This window comes from Cibotium barometz, chromosome 6, assembly GCF_041138505.1.
Source record: "Cibotium barometz isolate CiBa-2024 chromosome 6, ASM4113850v1, whole genome shotgun sequence".
NCBI lineage: Eukaryota > Viridiplantae > Streptophyta > Polypodiopsida > Cyatheales > Cibotiaceae > Cibotium > Cibotium barometz.
In genome coordinates this window covers 58,818,196-58,841,357 of record NC_141051.1, presented here as the reverse complement: position 1 = coordinate 58,841,357, position 23,162 = coordinate 58,818,196, and the positions used below count along the sequence as shown (strand labels likewise).

General features: G+C 41.2%; 1 protein-coding gene across 1 annotated transcript; it reads right to left on the bottom strand.

Moving 5' to 3' along the window:
- Positions 1-21,621: 21,621 nt before the first annotated feature.
- LOC147637908 (uncharacterized) lies at positions 21,622-22,446 on the bottom strand. Its single transcript, XM_086798960.1, has 2 exons — positions 22,125-22,446; positions 21,622-22,000 (listed from the first exon to the last, which is right to left on the bottom strand). The coding sequence occupies exons 1-2, from the start codon at positions 22,410-22,412 to the stop codon at positions 21,956-21,958; spliced, it is 333 nt and encodes a 110-aa protein (XP_086655086.1). The 5' UTR covers positions 22,413-22,446; the 3' UTR covers positions 21,622-21,955.
- Between the last annotated feature and the right edge of the window lie 716 nt (positions 22,447-23,162).

The following is a 23,162-nucleotide window of genomic DNA, read 5'->3' as shown; positions in this document are numbered from 1 at the left end:
AAAGGATTTCATCAACCATCTTATGCCTCTTGTCACACATGTGGTGATGATTATTGTTTGTATACATAGCCACTCTTACGTAGTGTTTGGGTTGATAACCACCCTTGGATTTTAAGGAGAAATCATTGTTAAGATATCGATCTCAACGAGTGTTCTACAAACATTGATGACCTGCTTAGGTGATGGCTTTCGCACTTATGTCATTAGCATGGTTTGTAGAGAAGAGAAGAGAAGAAGATAAAATAAAATTTAGTCATCGATCTCTCTCTTATGTCTTTCTCTCTCATGTTGTGTGTGTGTTTGCTTTTGCAAAGGAACTCAAACTCTCCCTCTTGCCCACATTCTCTTTATGGTATCAGAGCCTGGTTCAAGCTAAGGAGCTGAGCAGCAAGTAAAGGTGCTGAAGTACCACTACGTGATCATAGAAGAAACTACTGTGTTATAGGCTACACATAGAAATTATCTATTTATAGGTTTTTGGTTGTTGCAGGAAAACATGTCTAATGGACTTAATCAAATTATCAATGAGACGAAAAAAAACTTTTACGCTTGGAAGTTTAAAATGTCCAACATTAGGAATTTTTTGGACCCAAAAAGAGCCTCCTAATAAGGATTCCTAATTTTAAGGGATTAGAGCTTCAAAAGCTAGGCTTAAGGGAGACAAAGGCTATGATGACCCCTATTTTTTGCCTTGCCACATCAGCCATATCCCCCTAGTTTCACTTTTTAAAGGGAATATTCTCATACTCTCTCTCTTACTTTTTAACTTTTCTCATACTTTCTTACTTTTTGAATTTTTTATCTTCACTCTCTATAAATTGAATCTTTCTTGTCAGTTTGAAATCTCCTTTCTCATTAACTCCCACCATATCTCCCTTTCTCGTATTTAGGTGGGCCCCAAAAAGTGAATTTTTTTAAATTTTTTACATTTTGAGGTGGAAAAAACACCACCCAACTAATATGTATGAATTTTTTATCTTCACTCTCTACAAATTGAATCTTTGTCAATTTGAAATCTCCTTTCTCATCAACTCCCACCATATCTCCCTTCCACATCAGCAAAACATTCTTGTATTTAGGTGGGCCAAAAAGTGAAATTTTTTTATTTTTTATTTTTTTACATTTTGAGGTGAAAAAAACACCACCCAACCAATATGTATGATGAAAATAAAATTTTTCCTCCAAAAAGCTTGTAATTCAAGGGTCACATCAGAAGCTTGTCATAGGAGCCAATACATCCATAACTAACTATCACGTCTCTATAACCCCATAAACATAACTAACTGTCAGGAACTACTACATCCATGAGATCCCGAGACTGTGGGGATCCCAAAAATTATTATTTTTTAATTTTTCTCATAAATGTAATTTATTGATGAAAAACTCCATGTTAGTATATTTGTTTATCAAAAATATCATTTTCTACTTAGAAAAATGGATTTGTGTCAAACCTCCAACAACAAACCTCCAACAGCAAAGTTTTAGCAGTCTCTCTCTCTCTCTCTCTCTCTCTCTCTCTCCCTCGCTCCCTCTCACGATCTCTCTGCTTTAGCCTCTTCCTCTGCTTAGCTATGGAGCCTTGCAAGCTGTGTGTGTAGCCCCTTATGAAGCTAGAAAACGGAAGGTTGATTTACACATTCGTATTCCTGAAGAGTATGGCAGCTCTAAAAAAACCCATCCTACTGATGCACAATCTGTCCAAGCTCGTATGATAGCTAAGGAGAAAAATGTAGATCTTTGGGTTGATAGGCATCTCTATCCAATTGACCCTCCATTAAGAGAAAACCCTCCTTTCTTTTATGCAATTTGTTGGTGAAGGAGAGCTTGGCTTGTTAGGATACTGCAAAAGATTGACTACAAGTGGAGCTTGGCAAGCCCATATTCTCCAATCTCAATTGCAAGCATCACAATTCAGCCTTTTACAATGTCAAGAAGAAGGACTTAAAACATCATCAGATAAAATGAAAGAGATCCTCGCAGCTAGAGGAACTTATCAAATGACTCAAAGCAATGCCAAATGGTGCTCGGTGAATGCAAAAAGACATTGGCTAGTATAGAATCTCTTACGTTTAAAGGTGGAGCATGGAAGAAAAGGATTCGTACAAAAAAGTAAGTAACATAAACTTTCATTATGCACTCAGTGATTTAAACAAAATAGTCATGATTTGTGTTCTGCTGCCAATAATTTTCTGCACAAGAGGTGTGTGGTTCTAACGAAGAGGGATGGAAGGATTTGGTCAAAGCCATTATGAATACCAAGGATATTCTCTCAATTATTTTATTGACCCTCATCATCCTAAAATACGCCAAGCTGTTGTCAGCAATGTGGTGAGCGAGATTACAACCTCCATCGATTCTTCATTAATTCAACATGCTTGTGATGTGGCTGGAATCAGCATGAAAGGGTACCAAGCAATCCGTCAGGTTGTAAAAGATGCATTTCTAAGACAAGGAATCACTGGCACTTTATTTCCTACACTCAAGGTGATTCACAATGTCAAGCGTATTAATAATGATGATGTGCAGCGAGCTATAAGATAGTTTTATCACGTTGAGGGCACACTAACATTAGACACAGGGTTGAGCAGAAAGAAAATCAAGACAAGTACATAATTTCACTATGATGTTTATAATAACATTTTTGTTTATATTGAGAGACTACAACAAGCTATGGTGAAGGTCTATGGTCTTTCACCAGAAGGTGAGAACTTGCAATTGCTACTATTCATGTTTTTCAATAGAAAATGAAGACGATTATTTTGTTTTGAATATTGTAAACTATCATTTATTTACGATTTTGGGGAGCACACTTTCATTTGTGCTCAAGCTAGATGAGTGCCAAATTGTGAAAGGTCGAAAGCTGGAACGTATGAGAATTACGCTCATGAATGAGGCCATGATATGTGCATGGGAAAAGACTACCAAACCAAGTTTTAGTGTACAATCTGAGAAAGAGGTTTGGTGGCTTGGTGCATTTGAGGTACTGAAGGAGACACATGAGGTATTGACATGGATGTTGGAAAGGACTCCCTAGATAACAGATGTAATCAACAATCAAATTGATGGTCAACTTTTAGATGTAGAAAACATAGGAAAGTTCAAGGTGGATTGGTATCTTGGGGGAGGTTTGAAGACAATTAAATGCATGATGGGTTGTGCTCAAGGCGCGACATCAAGATGGCCTTGTCCATACTGCAATGCTCAGATTGATATTCCTAGGCAGAAAAAGACAAGTGGAAAAGGTATGCAGAAGGTTGGTTCTGTTGGGAAGGATGCCTGGAAAAGTCCCAAGAAAGGGAAGAAGCAACATGAAGATGCAATCGATTCAACCGAGTGAACTGATGATGAAGATGAGGAACAACCAAATGCAAGATGGGTGGAAGGTGTCATGTCTCCTGATATGCTAGGAGAACCAAAGAGGAATTCAAATTAGAGCTCCATCATTAATTTTCCACTAAAGAATATTCACTTTTTCACACTTCATGCATTCATGAGAATCTTAGATCTATTGCTTAATGTAACATACCCATCTCCACTAATAAATGTTAGATCGATTGCTTAATGTAACATACCCATCTCCACTAATAAAGAAATGTCCATGTAATAGATAAATTTATGAGTTTTTATGGTATAAAAATCAATGATTTTATTATTTGAGTCATTTCTACTTAGAATCTTTAAATTTTGAGTCCAAATTTGGAATCTGTACACGATTTTACCCTAATATAGGATTTTATAGCATCCAAAACGGACACCGGATCAAGCTTATACGCAAATTTCAATCATTTTAGTTAAAAAGCGAGTTAAAAAGCGACGACCTTTAAACCTTAACAAATGCATGACCGGGCGTCCGATTGACGAACGGTCTGAACCCCAACGACCAGGAGAACCTCCCGGACAAAAAAAAATTTCGCCCCTCGGGGCGGTCTGGCACGCAAATCGAGACGAGTGTCCCAAATTTGGGGACCCTGCCCCAAAAATTTAGACCGTACACACTTACCAGGGTGCCCGTACGATGGCCGCACAAGAACCAAAGGACGGCCGCCCACTGTGTGGTCCACACGTATCCCTACATGGACACCCATGCTACCCCAGACCAGATAAGGTACATGCGTACCACTCCTTTCCCTGATAACCGACACCGTACCTTTTCCCTAGACCCATGCAGGCCACTAATCCATAACCTTTGCTAGTACACTGTCCTTGCTTTGCGTAACACCCGTACCCGTACCCCATAGCTATATAAACCCTCGTCGGGGTGCTCCACAGGCAACACGCATTTTTGCGTAGTGTATGCTCTATTGTACCACTGTCCATACCGCCGTCTGTCCCTGTGCAGTGTACTTGCTATAGTAGCCAACCCTCTCACACCCCCTCATTTGCCTCTTTTCAGATAAGGCAATTTTCCTCCATCCCCCTCTTGCTACTACTAGGAGACAGTGTCCTTAACTGTCCTCCTCCCCTCCCCCCCCGCGGTGTGAAGAGGCTTACAGAGCAGCCCTCAGCCCTTCTCCCCTTTAGCAAAACGTTTTTGCCTTGAGGACATCTCACAATCCCCCCCCATTTGCGTAGACTTTAATAAGAGGTTTTTGCCTTAAGAAAGGGTTCATGTGCTATATTCTTTTGCTCATACGGTGAGCAAACGATCTCAGAATTGAGATCCAACTGAAGCGTTTCGACCGCGACAGCAAGCCCTACAAGACGACATCCAAGATGGCCCCATCTCAAAAATGTCAAAATATTACCTCGAGAGGAGCACGCAACAACAAGATTAGGGAAGATGCTCCCTCCCTTTATAAGCTCCTCAAGGAAATGTTGGCCAGGTTAGCTTGGTTATCTTTTAAAGAAGAGTTTTATATATATATTAGTGTTAATAAATGTGTATTTTTTTCTATTAAAATAATGACATAAAATTGTATGAAGTTACAAATTGTGTGATGCTGTATTCAATAAATTGCATTAAAATTGCTATCTTTAAAGAGTGCAAGTTTTTCCTGGCTTCGACGCTAACTCCGTTCTGTGGTTATGTAGCCGAGTGGCATCGTTATTAGCAACGCCCGGGAATGGCACAAGGTATCCCTCATGCCATTGGGAGAATAAGGTTCGCCGATTTGAGGTGAGAGATTATGATGCTGCCTAGTTTTGAGGGCCCAAGCTAGTGCGGTGAATAAGCCCACCCTAGTGTGTAGACATCCCTCTAAGGGAGGGGAGGATCGAGCGATGGAGCTTGAGAGGGCGACATGCTAGCTTGAGTCCTCGCCAGCGGCGATGAGGTGTATGGTCCGGTAGGGTTTGCCCAGCATGTAAAGGCTGGAAGGCCGAATTCTAGATCATTGGCAGTATAAAGGAAACGAATAAGAGAGCCGGTTTGGCTTGTATGGAATTGATTCATGTATAAACTTTTTATATATATAGCTTGTCTTTGGCATGATTGTATTGTGTAAAAAGGCTGTTTTAACAAACCTTGTAAAAAGGGCCTTAATTAAGAAACATGTTTATTTATGTCAAATAGTGTGGTAGGATTAATTAGAAAACAAATTGACGCATGAGTAGGGTGGAAAGTGGGAGGATGGAATGCCCCGATGGCACCATCCTACGGACGGGTGGACTCGATTAGTCGGGTAGCTTTCCAACAGATTAAGTGAAAGCCCTACGCTAGATAAATAGGTTCTTGGGCAACTCTATTCTAGAAGACTAGGTCAGCGGGGCGGGTGGCGGCTGTGCCTTGCATGGATGAGGAAAAAAGCGTTGCCTCTAGAAATCAAGTCTAGTAGTTTCCCAACTTATGATCAATTACCCTATGGGTGATTTGATTTTTAGATCATGCTTTCCCTGCGGGATAGGACTAGGTCTTACCTATGAATCATATCCTTGATGAATCTCTACATGGTGTCGATACCTATGAATCATATCCTTCAATCTCTACATGGTCAAGGTGTCGATAAATAGAAAATTTTCTCCAAGTTAAGACTTAGTGGACTATCTTAAGTGTTTCTCCTATTTTAGAAGGGGGGAACCTTACAATTGGTATCAGAGCCGATCTTAGCTCCTAGGAATTGCCATTTAAGGATTGTTTTGCAATGAATGTTTTACCTAACATAACGCTAATTAATAAAAACATTCTACTAAAACAAACAAGTTGAATTGATGTTTGAATGATTGTAGGAAGAGGAAGATGCCTACTCAAAGTTTCTAGTTTTCCAATGCATCTTCGAAACTGCTAGTAAAAGTCACTCCTCAAATTTCGAGTTCCGTGACACCATGGTGCAGATACTAGAGAAGATATCCCTCCCTCATTTCTCTCGTATTGAAAGAGGATGTGGTAGAGATTTCTGGAGTTGTGAGGCGAGATATTTCTATCCGAGCAGATCGAATTGGAAACCTTACCATCGACCTAAAGCGGATTCGTTGGATTGAAAGGGCCGACACCTCTGTGACTATAAATGGGATTCGCACACCTCTGTGACTATAAATGGGATTCGCATACCTCAGGATCACTGGGGGTGTATGACCAAGTGATGCAGATCTTACCTGCTGTAGAGTAGCTGTGTTGGGACCTACCCCAATCCAGAGTCTACCACCCTTACCATCAGTTTTTAGAGTCTTAGAGACTATAGCGAAACCCCCATATTTTACCTATGTGGACCGCTCTACCCTTATGTCATAGTTAAGCATAGGAATTTCCCTTGATGGCAAATAAGACTAATTATATTAGTCTCAGATCTTTGTAATAAAACTCGTCCTTGTAAATATTTAGAAATAAAATGATTTCAATGTTTTACTCTCAAAAAATAAGCGTCGTGCAAATATAAATCTTGTAATCTTAAAATTGTTTTTACAATGATGGCCAGGACGATCACCCTCCACTTCCCAATGCACTTTACACTGATACCCAGGAGAAGAAGCTCATGCTCAAGCAAATGCAACCTCCCTCCTTTAAAGGAGAAGGTTCAAAGGTTGAGAAGGATGCTGAAGTCTGGATTGAGGCGATGGACGATTATTTCTCTGCTCTGCCGGTAATGGAGTAGCAAATCAGTCTATGCTTGCACGGTTTTGCCTCATCGAAGATGCTAAACTCTCGTGGAAACAGTGGTGCCGTGACAAGGAAGTCACCGAGTATTCTCAAAAGTGGGAAGACATCAAGCAGGCAGTGAAGGAAAGATATCTTCCGCCATGCCATGAATCCATAAAGATGAATGAGTTTTTTAGTCTTAGGCAGTGCAGCTTAACTCTTGAGGACTACTATTCCAAATTTATCACTCTTCGAAAGTATGCCCCAGCTATGACTACTTCCTAGCAAGTGGCTTGTTTTTGCCAAGGGTTAAATGAACCCTTAGATTCCCGCCTTGAAGCAATGAGGCCAAGCACATTACAGGATGCTCTCATACGAGCAAAGCCCCTTGTGAAAGAAATGAGGACTGACAAACCTAAGCATCAAAAGAGATCTTACCCTGAGGCAAATCCTAAAGATCAACCCTACAAGAAACCCCAACAGAATTTTCCCTACTACAACAGAGGGCGACAAGGCAACTCTTTTGTCCCCCGCTCGTATGCTGCTTCTTCCAAAGAAGGCCCTCTGCGTTTTGAGTGCAATGAGCCGGGATACTTTAGAGCCAGATAGTAACATCATTTCCCCGAGGTAGCAGAGGAAATCAAGGCCGTGGAACCCCTATCCACCAAGGTGCAAGAGGCGGTGGGTGTGGCAGAGGCCACGGAGGAGCAGTTGCTAGGACCGCCTATATTATAAGTGAAGAACCGACCTTGGAAATGGCTGAAGAAGAGCGTGCCACCGTCCATGCGACAGTAGAACACCAAGGTCCGAATAAACAATTTGGTGTAATCCAAACCCCAGCCACTCATCATCACGGTAAGCCATTTCAGCTTTTGATTGATTGTGGTAGTACCCATTCATTTCTTTCTCCTAGGTGTTTGCAAAAATTAAACTTGAGTCAAAAAACAGCTAGAAGAATGACTGTAGAGTTAGCCAGTGGGAAAGAAGTAGTATCTCGCCACTCTATAGGAAACCTTGATTTTGAGCTGGGTAATGAGTAAACTCATGGCCATTTTAGAGTCTTGCCATTAGGAATTTATGATGGAATTCTTGGGATGGATTGGTTAATTGTAAACAAAGCTAGCATTCATTGTAATCAGGGGAGTATCACTTTTGAAAATGAGCATGGCCAAGTAATATCTGTTCAAGGGATAACAGGAAAATGAGCATGGCCAAGTAATATTTATTCAGGGGATAACAGGAAAACCTAAATCTAGGGTAGTCAAGGCAAAACATCTTCTCAAGGGAACACGTAAGGGTCAACAAGTTTTCTTAGTCAAGCTCAACAAAGCCATTGAACGTAGTATGGAGACAGAACCCTCTTGGCTCCAAGAATTCTCTAACATCTTCCCTGATGAGCTTACAGGGCTACCGCCTCCTCGAGAAGTCGATCATGAAATCGAGGTGATCCCTGGAGCTCAACCCATCTCAAAAACACCCTATAAAATGTCCCTTTCCTGAAGCCATTGAACTTAAAGAGCAACTTTCCCAACTCATTGAGCAAGGATTCGTACGCCCCAGTAGCTTTCCTTGGGGGGCACCTGCTCTTTTCGAAGATTATCGAGGGCTAAATCAAGTCATTGTCAAGAATAAGTATCCTATCCCTCGCATCGGATGACGAACTTTTGATAGGCTTCATGGGGCCAAAGTCTTTTCAAAAATAGATTTGAGGTCTGGTTACTATCAGATCAAAGTCAAGGAAGTAGATATACCTAAGAGAGCCTTCAATACCCATATGGCCACTATGAGTTTACTGTAATGTCATTCAGGTTAACCAATGCTCCTGCAACCTTTAACCGCCTAATGCAAGATATATTCCGTCCTTACTTGGATGAATTTGTTCTTGTTTTCTTTGATGACATCTTAATCTACTCCAAATCAATGGAAGAGTATAAGGAGCATGTGCGTAGAGTTCTGCAATTGTTGCGCAAACACAAACTCTATGCCAAGAAGAGAAAATGTACCTTCTTTACTCATCAAGAAACTCTATGCCAAGAAGAGAAAATGTACCTTCTTTACTCATCAAATTGAGTATCTTGGATTCATCGTCTCCAAAGATGGCATTTCAGTAGACCCCGCCAAGGTCAAGGATATTTTGGAGTGGCCACCCCCTAAATCAGTTCGTGAAGCTCATGGGTTTTTGGGAATCACAGGATGGTATAGGATTTTTATCAAAGATTATGCCTTGGTAGCTGCACCTTTGATGGATCTTCTTAAGAAGGATTGCAAAATAGTGTGGCTGCCAATCCATCAAAACAGTTTTGATCAGCTCAAGGTCATTATTACTTCTGCCCCAGTCCTGAAACTTCCTGATTTTGAAGTTGTTACTGATGCTAGTAGTCTAGCACTTGGTGGTGTCTTAGGCCAAGAAGGAAGACCAGTCGCTTATACTTCCCGCAAGCTGAAGCAATATGAAGCAAATTATGCCACCCATGATTTGGAGTTCTTAGCAGTCATTGCCTCAAATTATGGAGACATTATCTCTTTGGGGGCAAATTCCAGCTTGTAACTGACCACAAAAGTCTAAAGTGGATCTTCACCCAGCTTAACCTCAACATGCGGCAAAGGAGATGGATTGAAATTCTACAAGAATATGACTTTGACATCAAATTCCACCCTGAGAAAGATAATGTGGTAGCAGATGCACTTAGCTGCAAATCTTTCTTGAGTGCAATTTCAATGCCAAATAATCCCATACTGGTCAAGGTGGAAGAAGTCTCATCTCATGATCCAGATTATCAGAGGATGATGAAGTTAGTAGAAGAAGGGGGAAATTCAGAGAAAGAGAAGAATCTAATCAAGGGATACTCCACTCATGAAGGAAGCCTCTACTTTAATCATAGGCTATGTATCCCTAAGGATCCTGCTCTAAATATCATGCTCTAAAGAAACTAATCCTCCATGAAGCTCATGATAGTCCTACTGCAGGACACCCAGGCTATGCAAAAACATTAGATGCCGTAAGAAGGAGCTTTCATTGGGCAGGCTTGAAAAATGATGTCCTTCAGGACTTGAAGCAATGTCTCTCATGCTAAAGGATCAAAGCTGAAAGGGTCAAGATGCTTGGAAAACTTCAACACTTGGATATTCCCCAAATGAAGTGGGAGTGCATTAGTATGGATTTTGTCACAAGTCTCCCCACTGTTCAAGGAGGATATGACTCCATTCTGGTAGTAGTGGACTTACTTACCAAAGTAGCTCACCTTATACTAGCGAAGAAGACCTTTAAAGCTTCTGAAGTTGCTCGAATATTCATCAAGGAAGTCCTCAAACTTCATGGTCTCCCAAAAAGAATAGTAAGTGATCGAGACTCTGACGTCACTTCAAAGTTCTGGCAGTCCTTATTTCAAGCCCTGGGAACTCAACTTTGCTTTAGCACAGCTTCCAGAGACCGATGGCCAGACTGAGAGAGTCAATCAAGTAATTGAAGACATTCTCAGAGTATATTGTGGACGGGAAGGTGGATTCAATACCTTCCTCTAGTAGAATTTGCCTACAAAGCATCTTATCATCAGAGCATAGGGATGTCACCATTAAAAGCGCTCTATGGGCAAGAATGCTTGTCTCCTCTAAATTTCTTTGATCCGACCATAAGAGTTGAGGCATCCAGGAAAATTTTCGAAGAGATGGAGGAACAAACCAAGGCAATCCAAAAGGATATTAAAGCTGCCCAAGATCGACAAAAGCATTATGCTGACACCAAGAGGTTTGAAAGGATCTTCAAGGAAGGAGACAGAGTTTTTCTACGAGTGCGACCCAAATGAAGTTCTCTATCACTTGGGAAATATAAGAAACTCAGCCCTAGGTATTGTGGTCCCTATACAGTTATCAAGTGTTTAGGTAAAAGTGCCTATAAACTCCAACTCCTAGCCCATATCAAAGTCCACAATGTATTTCATGTAAGTTTGTTAAAACCATATGTACCCAATCTCGATCATATTCTTGATGATGAACAAGTTGTAATCCCTACTCAAGGAGTCCTTGAATTACAGCCCAGTAGCATCATAGATTCTAGGGAAAGGCAACTCCGAAATAGAATAGTACAGTGGTTGGAAAGATTACCCTGAAGAGGATGCAACTTGGGAAGATGAAGCTACTTTCTTAAAGGATTATTCCCAATTCATGACGAGATGAAGCTACACTCTTAAAGGATTATTCCCAATTCATGATGAGATGAGGACATCTCGATTTCTTTAAGGGGGGAAGGATGTAATATACCCATCTCCACTAATAAAGAAATGTCCATGTTAGATAAAGAAATGTCCATGTAGTAGATAAATTTATGAGTTTTTTTGGTATAAAAATCAATGATTTTATTATTTGAGTCATTTCTACTTAGAATCTTCAAATTTTGAGCCCAAATTTGGAATTTGCGCGTGATTTTACCCTATTATAGGATTTTACAGCATCCAAAACGAATACCGGATCAAGCTTATACGCAAATTTCAATCATTTTAGTTAAAAAGTGACGACCTTTAAACCTTAATAAATGCACGACCAGGCGTCCGATTGACGAACGGTTTGAACCCCAATGACCAGGAGAACCTCCTGGTGGACAAGAAAAAATTTCGCCCCCCGGGGCAGTCCAGCACGTAAATTGAGGCGGGCGTCCTAAATTTGGGGACTTCGCCCCAAAACTTTGGACCGTATACACTTACCAGGGTGCTCGTACGATGGCCGCACAAGAACCAAAGGACGACCGCCCACCGTGTGGTCCACACGTATCCCTACGTGGGCACCCATGCCCCATACCATATAAGGTACATGCGTACCACTCCTTTCCCTGATAAACGACACCGTACCTTTCCCCTAGACCCATGCAGGCCACTGATCCATAACCTTTGCTCTGGTACACCATCCTTTTGTCCTTGCTTTGCGCAGCGCTCGTACCCGTACCCCACAGCTATATAAACCTCCGGGATGCTCCACAGGCAACACACATTTCTGCGCAGCTTATGCTCTGTTGTACCGCTGTCTGTCCCTGTGCAGTGTACTTGCTATAGTAAAGCCGCCCCTTGCAGCCACCCCTCTCACACCCCCTCATTTGCCTCTTTTCAGATAAGGCAATTTTCCTCCATCCCCCTCTTGCTAGGAGAGGCAGTGTCCTTAACTCTTCTCCCCTCCCGTGTGAAGAGACTTACAGTAGCCCTCAGCCTTTCTCCCCTTTAGCAACACGTTTTTGTCTTAAGACATCTCACAATCCCCCCCCCCCCCATTTTGCGTGCGTAGACTTTAATAAGAGGTTTTTGCCTTAAGAAAGGGTTCATGCGCTATATTCTTTTGCTCATACAGTGAGCAAACGATCTCAGAATTGAGATCCGACTGAAGCATTTCGACCGCCGACAGCGAGCCCTAGAAGACGACGTCCAAGATGGCCCCATCCTAGAAACGTCAGAATATTGCCTCAAGAGGAGCACGCAACAATGAGATTAGGGAAGATGCTCCCGATGCGGCTCCAACTCTCCCTTTACAAGCTCCTCAAGGAAATGGTGGCCAAGTTAGCTTGGTTATCTTTTAAAGAAGAGTTTTTTTTAGTGTGCAAGTTTTTCCTGGCTTCGACGCTAACTCTGTTCTGTGCTTGTGTAGCCGGGCAACGTCGTTGGCAAAGCCCGAGAATGGCCCAAGGTATCCCTCATGCCGTTGGAAGAATAGGGTTCGCCGATTGAGGCGAGAGATTATGATGCTGCCTAGTTCTGAGGGCCCAGGCTAGTGCGGTGAATAAGCCCACCCTAGTGTGCAGACATCCCTTTGAGGGGCGGGAGGATCGAGCGATGGAGCCTGAGAGGAAGACAGGCCGGCTTGAGTCCTCGCCACACGATGAGGTGTATAGTCCCGTAGGGTTTTGCCCAGCGTTTTGCCCAGCATGTAAAGGCTGGAAGGCCGAATTCTAGATCATCGACAGTATAAAGGAAAAGAATAAGAGAGCCGGTTTGGCTTGTATGGAATTTATTCATGTATAAACTTTTTATATATATATCTTGTCTTTGGCATGATTGTATTGTGTAAAAAGGCTGTTTTAACAAAGCTTGTAAAAAGGGACTTAATTAAGGAACATGTTTATTTATGTCAAACAGTGTGGTAGGATTAATTAGAAAACAAATTGACGCGTGAGTAGGGTGAAAAGTGGGAGAATGGAATGCCTCGATGGCACTATCCTACGGACGGGTGGACCTGATTAGTCGGGTAGCTTTCCAACAGATTAAGTGAAAGCCCTACGCTAGATAAATAGGTTCTTGCGCAACTCTATTCTAGAAGACTAGGTCAGTGGACCGTGTCTTGCATGGATGAGGAAAAAAGTGTTGCCTCTAGAAATCAAGTAGACTAGTAGTTTCCCAACTTATGATCAATTACCCTATGGGTGATTTGATTTTTAGAAGATCACGTTTCCCCTGAAGGATAGGACTAGGTCTTACCTATGAATCATATCCTTGAATCTCTACATGGTCAAGGTGTCGATAAATAGGAAATTTTCTCCAAGTTAAGACTTAGTGGACTATCTTAAGTGTTTCTCCTATTTTAGAAGGGGGGAACCTTACACTTAAGTGCCATATCGATTATGCTGGCAGGGATGGATCTTATTGAAGATGAGATCGAACCCTAACCAATCCGTCACTGTATGTTCTAAATTGATGACATTTCTATCATCTCATATGCATGATTTATTTTTAAATATATTTCATTGTTGTAAATGCATGTAGTGGGATTGTGTAATGATGTATACTGTAATGTACTATGAGATGGTTTAAAGAAAATAGTTCTTAATTTTATAAACGAATTCAGTTTTTCTTCAGTTTTTCTTTACCATGCGTGTATTAATCCGTGTATGGCAGCGTGTATAGATGCGTGTATTATTGCGTGTATATAAACGCATTTATACACACGTTGATAAATGCAAATATACACGCAAATTTAAATGCCAAAATACACGCGCCCGATTTTATTTAAATACATGCGCGACCATACACACGCTCGTAATTTATCGCGTGTATGAAACGCGTGTATGGCAGCATTGTCTTGTAGTGATAGTATGCATGTTGTCAACATGGATGACAAATTACACCATGTAGTGCGACCTGATGCTAAAATTTTCTTAGACTTTTGCTTTAAGTGGTTTGAGGTGTGCATATGGAGTAGCTACATGATAGTGAAGGCTTGTCGCATTATTGAGTTGTACTTTCCAAATCATCACAAGAACTTTAAAGTTATAATGGGCCAAGAGGCATGCCAAAAAACCAATATATTTATTGGCTACAAGAAAGTCATTCATAAGAGCTTAGATCAAATTTGGGAAAGGTTTCATGAGTTTGATGGAACCAACACGGTCATGTGACAGACGACACTTTATATGAGGTGATGTGGAATATGCTAGCTTCTTATCTTTTATTTCCAAAGATGGGTGGTTGCAGGATCAGGGTGCCTAGTTTTGTCCATTTAGTCACCCTATAAACAGTAAAAAAATAAGCATTTGTTTACCTTTAGTGGCTAATCTCCAATAGCTAAACGAATGAATTTCCTTTCAAGTTCTTTTGTTGGAACATCATGTGCAAAGTTGGGAATATGGTTGCATAATCTGGTTAAGCATTAGATAGTCAAAAATCCTCATTTCCTTAGGTACAAAGTCAATGTATACACTCTGTCCAAAATTTGGACTGATTCCATAAAACGCTAATATCTTTTACATATAAACTCATATGAGATTCTCACTTTGGATCTTAGATATTCACATAATATAGAGCTTAACTTGATTTTTAATTAAAGAAATTTTTAAGCTATTTCTCTATTTTCATTAAATATGTCAAGGTCTTTAAAGTGTTATAATATATGCCACTTTTTGTACCCACAATAACTACCACTTAAAATTCTCAATCTTGAAGATTAAAAGAGTCACGGTAGATAGTGAGACATTAGTAGAATGTGGTGGTTAGTCAAAATTGCAAATCCAATGGTTGGATTTTTAATGATCTCTTTTTTAAACTTCTTTCAGGCTATCAAAAGACCTATAAATATTAATAATCTAATTAGTAAAATTACATTTTTGATGTAAATCATCTAAAACCTATAGGGACTAGTGGACTTGTACTGGTGTATCTATGGAAAAAAATTGGATCACTATAAGTATGGAAAGATCACTTTTTAATCCTTTCATCATATTTTTTTATTAATTTTGATTAATTAGAATACTTTTTAAATTTAAGTTATATTGTGTTAATTTGAGTACATGTGTATTTTCTATTAGTTGCTTGATCTCATTTGAAGTACCTTGCCCCCTGCCCCCCCCCCCCAAAGTTTTCTCTCCAAGCATTGTCCTAGACGAAACCTGATATCCTCATCTTGCAACAACCCAGATGAGGAGTCAAACAACTCAACAACTTCAAAGATTTTTGAAAACAACGGTTATTACATGGTTATATGATCGAGATAAAAGGAAGTACACATGTAACACATTTTTAACAACTTCTAGAGATCCTGAGAGAGAGTATGCGATGAGAGTTTATTTTGAAAGGATGCACAAAGGGGCACAAAGTTAATTGGTATTGCTATACACCCCAAATTCCTTCAAGTGCCAAATAAGCCATTAAATTATTTTTATATCCAAGCTATAAAGCCATATCTTGTATTATTTGTCGTAATTAAGCATATCGTTTTTTCTCAACATGATGGGTATGCGCTCACAACAAATCAAATTCTTTTTTGGTAACTCACATTCATGGTGGCTTATCAAAGGTGTTTCAATGTTGGGATTAACTTTATGTTTATTTTTTAAAGTTTTGATACATGCTCTTGACTATGTTGCAACTAAGTGCATGGGTTATATTCCTAAAGTTATGTATGTCCATGTAATACTCACTTTAACTAGAAAACCAGTATCATGTAGTGTAGTGATGCAAGTGTAAGGTCATGTATGAGATACCTTTAAAGGTGGAAAATTCCATGCAATGATGAAGGAGACACCTTTGAAGGAAGTTTTATTCTACATCTCATTTCCATGAAGCCACAAGTAGCTTATTTGAAAGTGTTTCAATGTTGGGCTCCAAATTGTTTTTTTAATAGTTTTGATATATGTGGATCTTGTCTCCATTGTAATGAAGTTTTTGGATTATCAAGGCAATTTTGGGTATATCCATGTAACCTTTTGAAGACATGTGCAAGGTGACCTTGAAGGTTGCAAAACAAGTCATGTACTTGTTTTTATATATCAACCAATGCTGTTTTTCATGAGATCAATAAAAGGGGTCTCTAAACACCACAATTCTTTTGAGATACATTCCTCTTTTATAACCAGATGACACACAATTCAATAAAAGATGTGTTTATTTTTATATTTAAACAAAGCCTGTCATGATATCAATAAAAGGTGTTTCTAAATGCCACAATTCTTTTGAGATACATTCCTCTTTCAAAACTAGATAACACACAATTCAAGCAGCTAAGGCCAAATAGCCGTAAGTGCCATACAAAAAGTGGAAATTTATTGTACATATTGAAGAGACTAATGATAAGTACAAAATTCCTCTTTCATAACCCAATGACACACAATTCTATAAAATATACACTTGTTTTAATATTTAAACAGAGCTTGTCATGAGATCAATAAAAGGTTTTTTTTAATGACACAATTCTTTTGCGATACATTCCTCTTCCAAAACTAGATGACACACAATTCAAGAAACTAAGGCCAAACGGCCATAAGTGCTGTACAACGAGTGGAGATTTTTTGTAATATGTTGAAGAGAGTAATGATAAGTGAAAAATTAATACTTTTGGCATGTATACATTTTCACAATTTTATGAATATTTGTAACACTGAAGCTATATAAGTTGTTTCTAACACCACCATTTTTGAGACACGCAAACTCTTTGTACATTGTGGTGTCGATATTCGTGGAAAATGGCATAATAGTACCTTTTTAGACTGTTTTATATGTATTACATAGGATAAGTCCACATAAACTTCATGAAAGTTGATGTGATTCCTAGCCCACATCCTAAAATAAGCACAATTTATGCCCCTAATTATGAAAATAGTCACTTTCTTTTTAGGGTGGATTTGCCATTTGGGAAATGGGATTTTTCCAAATTTCCTAAAATGGTGTTTTCTCACTTTCTCATACTGCTCTTTTTTAAGGGTTCTCGCTTGGTTTTTCTCTTTCAATCGGTGTGGTTTCTTCAACCAGCGTCGTCCACCCTCCCCTTAGAGCCCCCTTGCTCCCTATCACCCTGAAAGAACTTTCTTTTAAAGCTCGAACCACCCCTTTCCTCTCCAGCTTTACTAAGACTCGATTTAGAATGGTGCAAAACATGATCGTAAATTTGTGCGTATTTAATGGCCTCAATAAGATCTTTCGATTCCTTGGGCTCCACAAAAGCCTCATAGTCTAGGTGTAATCCACTCGTGAACCCACGCAAAGTTTGAAATTCATTAATTCCTTTCAATTTAAGCACAATCTCGCAGTAGCTGGAGATGTACTGGGTGAGAGAAATGCCATGCATCGAGCATTTATCCTACTCACGCTAGGATCTCTGCAACTCATTCACGGTGCGAGGACGTCTAGCACTATCGGCCAAACTCATCCACCATTTATATGCTTTGCCTGTCATTCAATGACGATAGACTTGCCTCTATGGACCTCACATCCTCAAGTGTCTGCCTATAAGGTTATGAATATCTGACCATTTTTATACAAAAAATTCAACGAATCTTTGTTGTGCTCTTTCTCCTCTCCCCCAAAGCTCGGTGGCTTGAGATCCTTGAGAAGATTAGTAGCCATTACGGACTGCTTGTTGGTAGGTGCTCTGGCCTACCTACCTATGATGGGCCTTACGTCCCCTGAGGAAATCTTACCATCCTTTGCGTTGGTCGCTATACAAATGTACTCCCTGATGGAGTGGCCAGAATAACTTCTAAATGCCCGTGGATGCTACTCAACATGGTCAAAATCTCAGATTGGCCTCTTTCAAGTTCTTTAGTCCTAGCAAACAATTGTGACGTGGACTCTCTACATATATCTATATTTAACTCATCTCGATCCATGGTATCCGTGTGGAGAGAATCGTCTCCATACTCGTCCTCGTCCAGTTGGTCATCCTCTAGATGGTCATAAGCACCGCCTCGGGGGGGTCACTCGTATAAATATGTAAGTATCACGTGGGTTCAACAGAAGGACATTTTAAATATTTAAAACTTACAGAAATATATTTACAGAGGGGATTTATTTATTGTATTTTAAAAAAAATTTACAGATTTGAATAGGAAAGGATACATTATATTCACTAAAAAATTCACAGATAAGGGACTTTTTAAATAGGCCTTGAACGCACGTGATATAGAGGATTTACATATAGTGACCCCCTCCCCCCCCCCCGAGAGCACCGCCAACCTCTACGGACTAGTTCGTCAAATAAGTTTGTGGTGTCTACCACTGCAGATGGACCCAGGGGGTCATTTATGGATAGGGGCGCAATGGGCTCTAAATCAATGGACACATCTCAAATCTCACGTGAGACCGAGGGAGGAGATAAAGTATCGTTCTGGCAAGCTGTGTTGCTTGGCGCATGTGGTTAAGCTCAACCTATGAAAGGCCAAAAATGGAGGATAGCATACAAGAAAAACCTCGTAGACTCCTTCTAGGTGACTACCCCCACTATACATTTTGGAATTTTCCTTTTATACATATATATATATTAATGCTTTTTCTCAATATGTGAAAAATAATATTCAATGAAAATAAATGAATAAAAAGATGCAAGGTAAAATTGGAACTCAGTTGTGCCGGCTTGAGTCAAGGTGGTGTGCACTGCGCCGCTGAATAGAGGGAGAGATTCTGTGCTATGTCCCCAACTTTTCTCCTTGCCGGATTCTGCTGTGTGAGTCGTAGTGCTGCTCGATCTCCTCTCCCCTAGAACATGCGTTATCTCGCCGGTTGTGGTTCCTGCTGCGCACGGTGCTGTTGTGCACGCTCCCCACTTTTCCTCCTTCAAGTGAAATGAGAGAGAGAGAGAGAAAGAGCTTTCCTCTCCACGTGGTCCTGTTTGCGCCGTCGTCGTGGCCTGTGTGTGCTGCTTGGTCACGCTATCGCAGCTGCGTGTCATCCATTGGTTGTGGTGCTCACTGCGCACGGCCCATTGTGGCTGAATTAGCCCTCTTTTCCTCCTTCAAGTGGACTCTGAGAGAGAGAGAGAGAGAGAGAGAGAAAAAGAGCTTTCCTCTCCACGCGGCCCTGTTTGCGCCATCGTTGTGGCCTGTGTGCGCTGCTGAGTGTGGGCTTAATGCCGTTTCTTGAGTTGATGGCATGTTGTGGGGGCCGCCTTGGCCGCGTTGTTGTGGCCGCTATTGTTGTGTTGCCATCATGCGCTATTTGGTCTGGGCTGGCCTATATGTGCCCCTCACCACGTCTCCCTGCCGCGCTGCATTCGACGACGAGATGGAGAGAGATAGAGACCTCTTCTCCTTTATGCGCCCCACAGTTCCAACAAAGAGAGAGATACATAGAGGTTTTCTCTGCTGTATGCGCCCCCATCGCGTTTTCAAGCTTCCATGGTTCGTGCTTTCTTCTCCTCACAATCGTCGCCGTGCAGAGGATGAGATGAGACTAAAAAATAAATAAAATCCAATTCTGTTTTCGGGAAAATATATACATATATAACGGCTCACACGTCGCGCAGCCTGATGGCATCGAACCCGACCTGGTTTAAAAAACTTTAGTGGGCCCACCCCCTGTTCACACGACGATGACGATTACACCTTAGCTCTAATACCAATGAGCACTATGCTACCGTACTACATGGAGGAACAATGATTGGATCTAGTTCACCTCCCAGCTGTAGAGCAGGATAAGGAGTCCCCCATTCTATCAGGTTATATGTAGCAACCTGCCTGCCCACACTAGCACGGACGCCTGCACTGCTACGACCCGGACATCTTACCCGTGAACCACGAACTCGCTTGCCGCCTGCTCTCTGACGTGCGTACTCGAAGCCCGGTGGAACCCTAAGTCAATATTAGATAATTTAGAAAAAATCTCATATTTTGGGAATTGAGTGTTTTACATAATTTTGGCCATATCTTGAACATACCAACCCTAAATTTGTCAGAGATTGTAGATTTAAATTTCGCTCGTCAAGATCTTTCAAACGATATGTCACATGAGAGGGTTTTGATAAAAGCTTGAATAAGTTAACCCATGATCTCTTTTTTCAAATGAAAATGAGATTTTTCCCAAAATTAATTATCTAATATGGTGTTTATGGACTATGTGACACAAAAAAAAACAATCTTTAAATTTTTTTAGCAAGCCAATAAAATATATTTTTTCATTGGGCATTTTTGGATCCTCTCGAGGTCCTCCTTAACTTTGTCTGATCCATTGTTTGAGGTGGTTTGTTAGGGCTCTTTTTAACTTTCTCAAATTTTACAAAGCAATCTCCCACATTGTTGTACGCCTTGAAATTCTGAGGATCGGTTCAAGGTCCTCAACCTTAAAGTACTCCTTGCCAAATTGGTGAGTTTTTTTTTTCTCTAGGACTTGGCAAGTGGTTCCTTCCTTTACCTTAGCAAAACAAGTTAATGTGTGCGTCAATGGCCTTAACATATCAAAGCTAATGCTTCAACGATGCATTTTGAGCTTTTCTTCTTTGAACCTTAGCAAAACAAGTTAATGTGTGCGTCAATGGCCTTAACATATCAAAGCTAATGCTTCTTTTGAACAATTCTTCATTGCGGTAGGTACCTCAACCATGGGTGCAATCCTTAACATGTAAAGAGAGATGCTAAGAGAACTTCCGTACATAGCTCACCCTGTGAGAGCTCTTCACTTTTACACGCTTTTCCAATGAGAGAGAGAAAATATATTCTTGTCTACGGGGCCCCAGAAAAGATGACCTATAATGGGACCTCTCAGAGCCACCAAACTTGTATACAGTGTCAAGGAGGCTCACGTTAGATTTCAGGGTGCCTGCAGATGTGGCACCCCGCGGGCCTGGTCACTCGGTCAATGGCCCCGGTGAGACAGGCCTATTTGTAGACATATGTCTACAAGGTGTTATGGACGTTTGTGTATATCACAAGTGTGTGCGCGGTGTAGTGGATAAGAGCTTCGCCTCTCGTGGCAGGGACCTGGGTTCGAATCCTAGCAAATGCACCGATGTACACACGTATGTTCATAACTCTTTTGCACCACTGTCTAGACCGAGGTGGGGACGGCTCATGCTGAGGCCCGCGGGGTGCCACGTACACAAGCATCCCGAAATCTACCTAGAACTGTCAATGAAAGGGATTAGTGCCACGTACACAGGCACCCCGAAATCTACCTAAAGCCTGTCAAGGAAAGGAATCAGTGCCACAAGCTATGAGAGAGAGAGAGAGAGAGAGCTCTAGGCTTATACACACAGGAACAAACATCAATATCTAGGTTAAATAGTGGGTGAGAGAGAGAGAGAGAGAGCGGCTTATACATACAGGAACAAACATCGATATCTAGGCTACATAGAGGTTGTCCTTTGCGGGATTGCGCGGGTTAGAGAGAGAGACAGAGAGAAAACGTTGTGGTGCTTCGTGAATGATGAATTTGTCGAGCGTTAAAAAAAAGTAGACCTTGATAATATGCACACGCTTCTGAGAGTACATAATCTGGAATATTCAAGTTTTTTCGTGAGGGACGGCATATCTCAGTTGTTTATTTCAACGAGAGAGACACAGAGAGAGAGAGAGAGAGAGAGAGAGAGAGAGAGAGGGAGAAACGCTGTCGACTGCTTTATCCAGCAGAACCCAGCACCGAGAAGTCTCTCCGTAAAAGTGATGCAGATGCCTGAATGTGAAAGTGTGCCTGCGATTGCAGGCGTTAAATAGTATGCCAAGGCTAAACGCAGCTACAGCCAACTTCTACCTATGCGTAGGCAGTCGTTTCTTCAAGCCTCAGTCCGGTGGGTGCAAGCCTTCAACTTCGCGATGCTCTGCACAAATGTTTTTTTGGTAGGAAGATCAATTCAGTCTAGGAAAATTAAGCCGTCCTTACTTACCCAAACGCCCAAAAATTGACTAAGCAATATTTGCAGTTTCTGGTGATCATCGACTTACCTGGCGCAGAAGCACGCTCAAAGCTGCGAGCTGGCCTTCACGGACCTTGGCTTTGGGTGTGGCGAGCTGCATCAGCTGAGCAGGCCGGAGCGTGTGCAAGCGGCCGTTCACACGCTCTCTCATGGTGGAGACGAGGGCCCGGACATCTCGCAGGAAGGAGAGCAAGATAGCCTTCTTAACACTGTATCGAGGGGGTAATGCAGAGAAGGAAGTGGGCTTCTTGGTATAGTAGGAAAAGGGCTGCATGGCGCGAATGCTCTCTCCTTTCCCCTGTTTGGCCGTTCCCATTGCCTCCGATCTACAAATAATTGAGCTTGGCAGCACAATTTATCCCACAACTTTAACCCATGCGATGAGATGAGACGTCCCGCACGGTGAAGCACCCGGCATACATCACTAACTTTCCAAAACCACCACATGAGCCAAGGTGGGGCATAGTGAGTGCATCAAGTTTCAACTTTCCCTTGTCACTTATCCCATTTGCAACCAGGTCGTGCTCAAACGACAAGAAAACCCTCATCATAACTCATCTAAAAGTGTATTCTCAGTTGAGTTGCCACACTCATGTGCACCCATCATGCATCACATATGACTTCACGCCCAATGCTTCGTTCTCTATGTCACATATGACTTCACACCCACAATGCTCGTTCTTCTCATTGACACAGAGAGTCAGCAATGTGAGGTTGCTATCATAGAATTGAAAGGACATCTAGTGGAGACAACTAGAAGTTATAACATCCAATGAATACCCAATTGGAGTTGAATCTCCACCCACTTGATTTCAAGTCCTTTCCTCTCCACACCAAGTACTTATATAAAGAAAAGGAAAAAGGATAAAGCTCTTAATATGAAACCTCTTGCTCAAACGACATAAAGCTCTTTAGTAGAAACCTCTTGTTGAAATTCTATCGAGACATTCTTCTCAAAAGCTTTTACTTCATTCATTGGAATTTGGAAAAAGTAAGTGACATAGAAGGACTAAGACCTTAATAAAGACATTATACACAACACTTCAAGATTATACATTCTAATAAT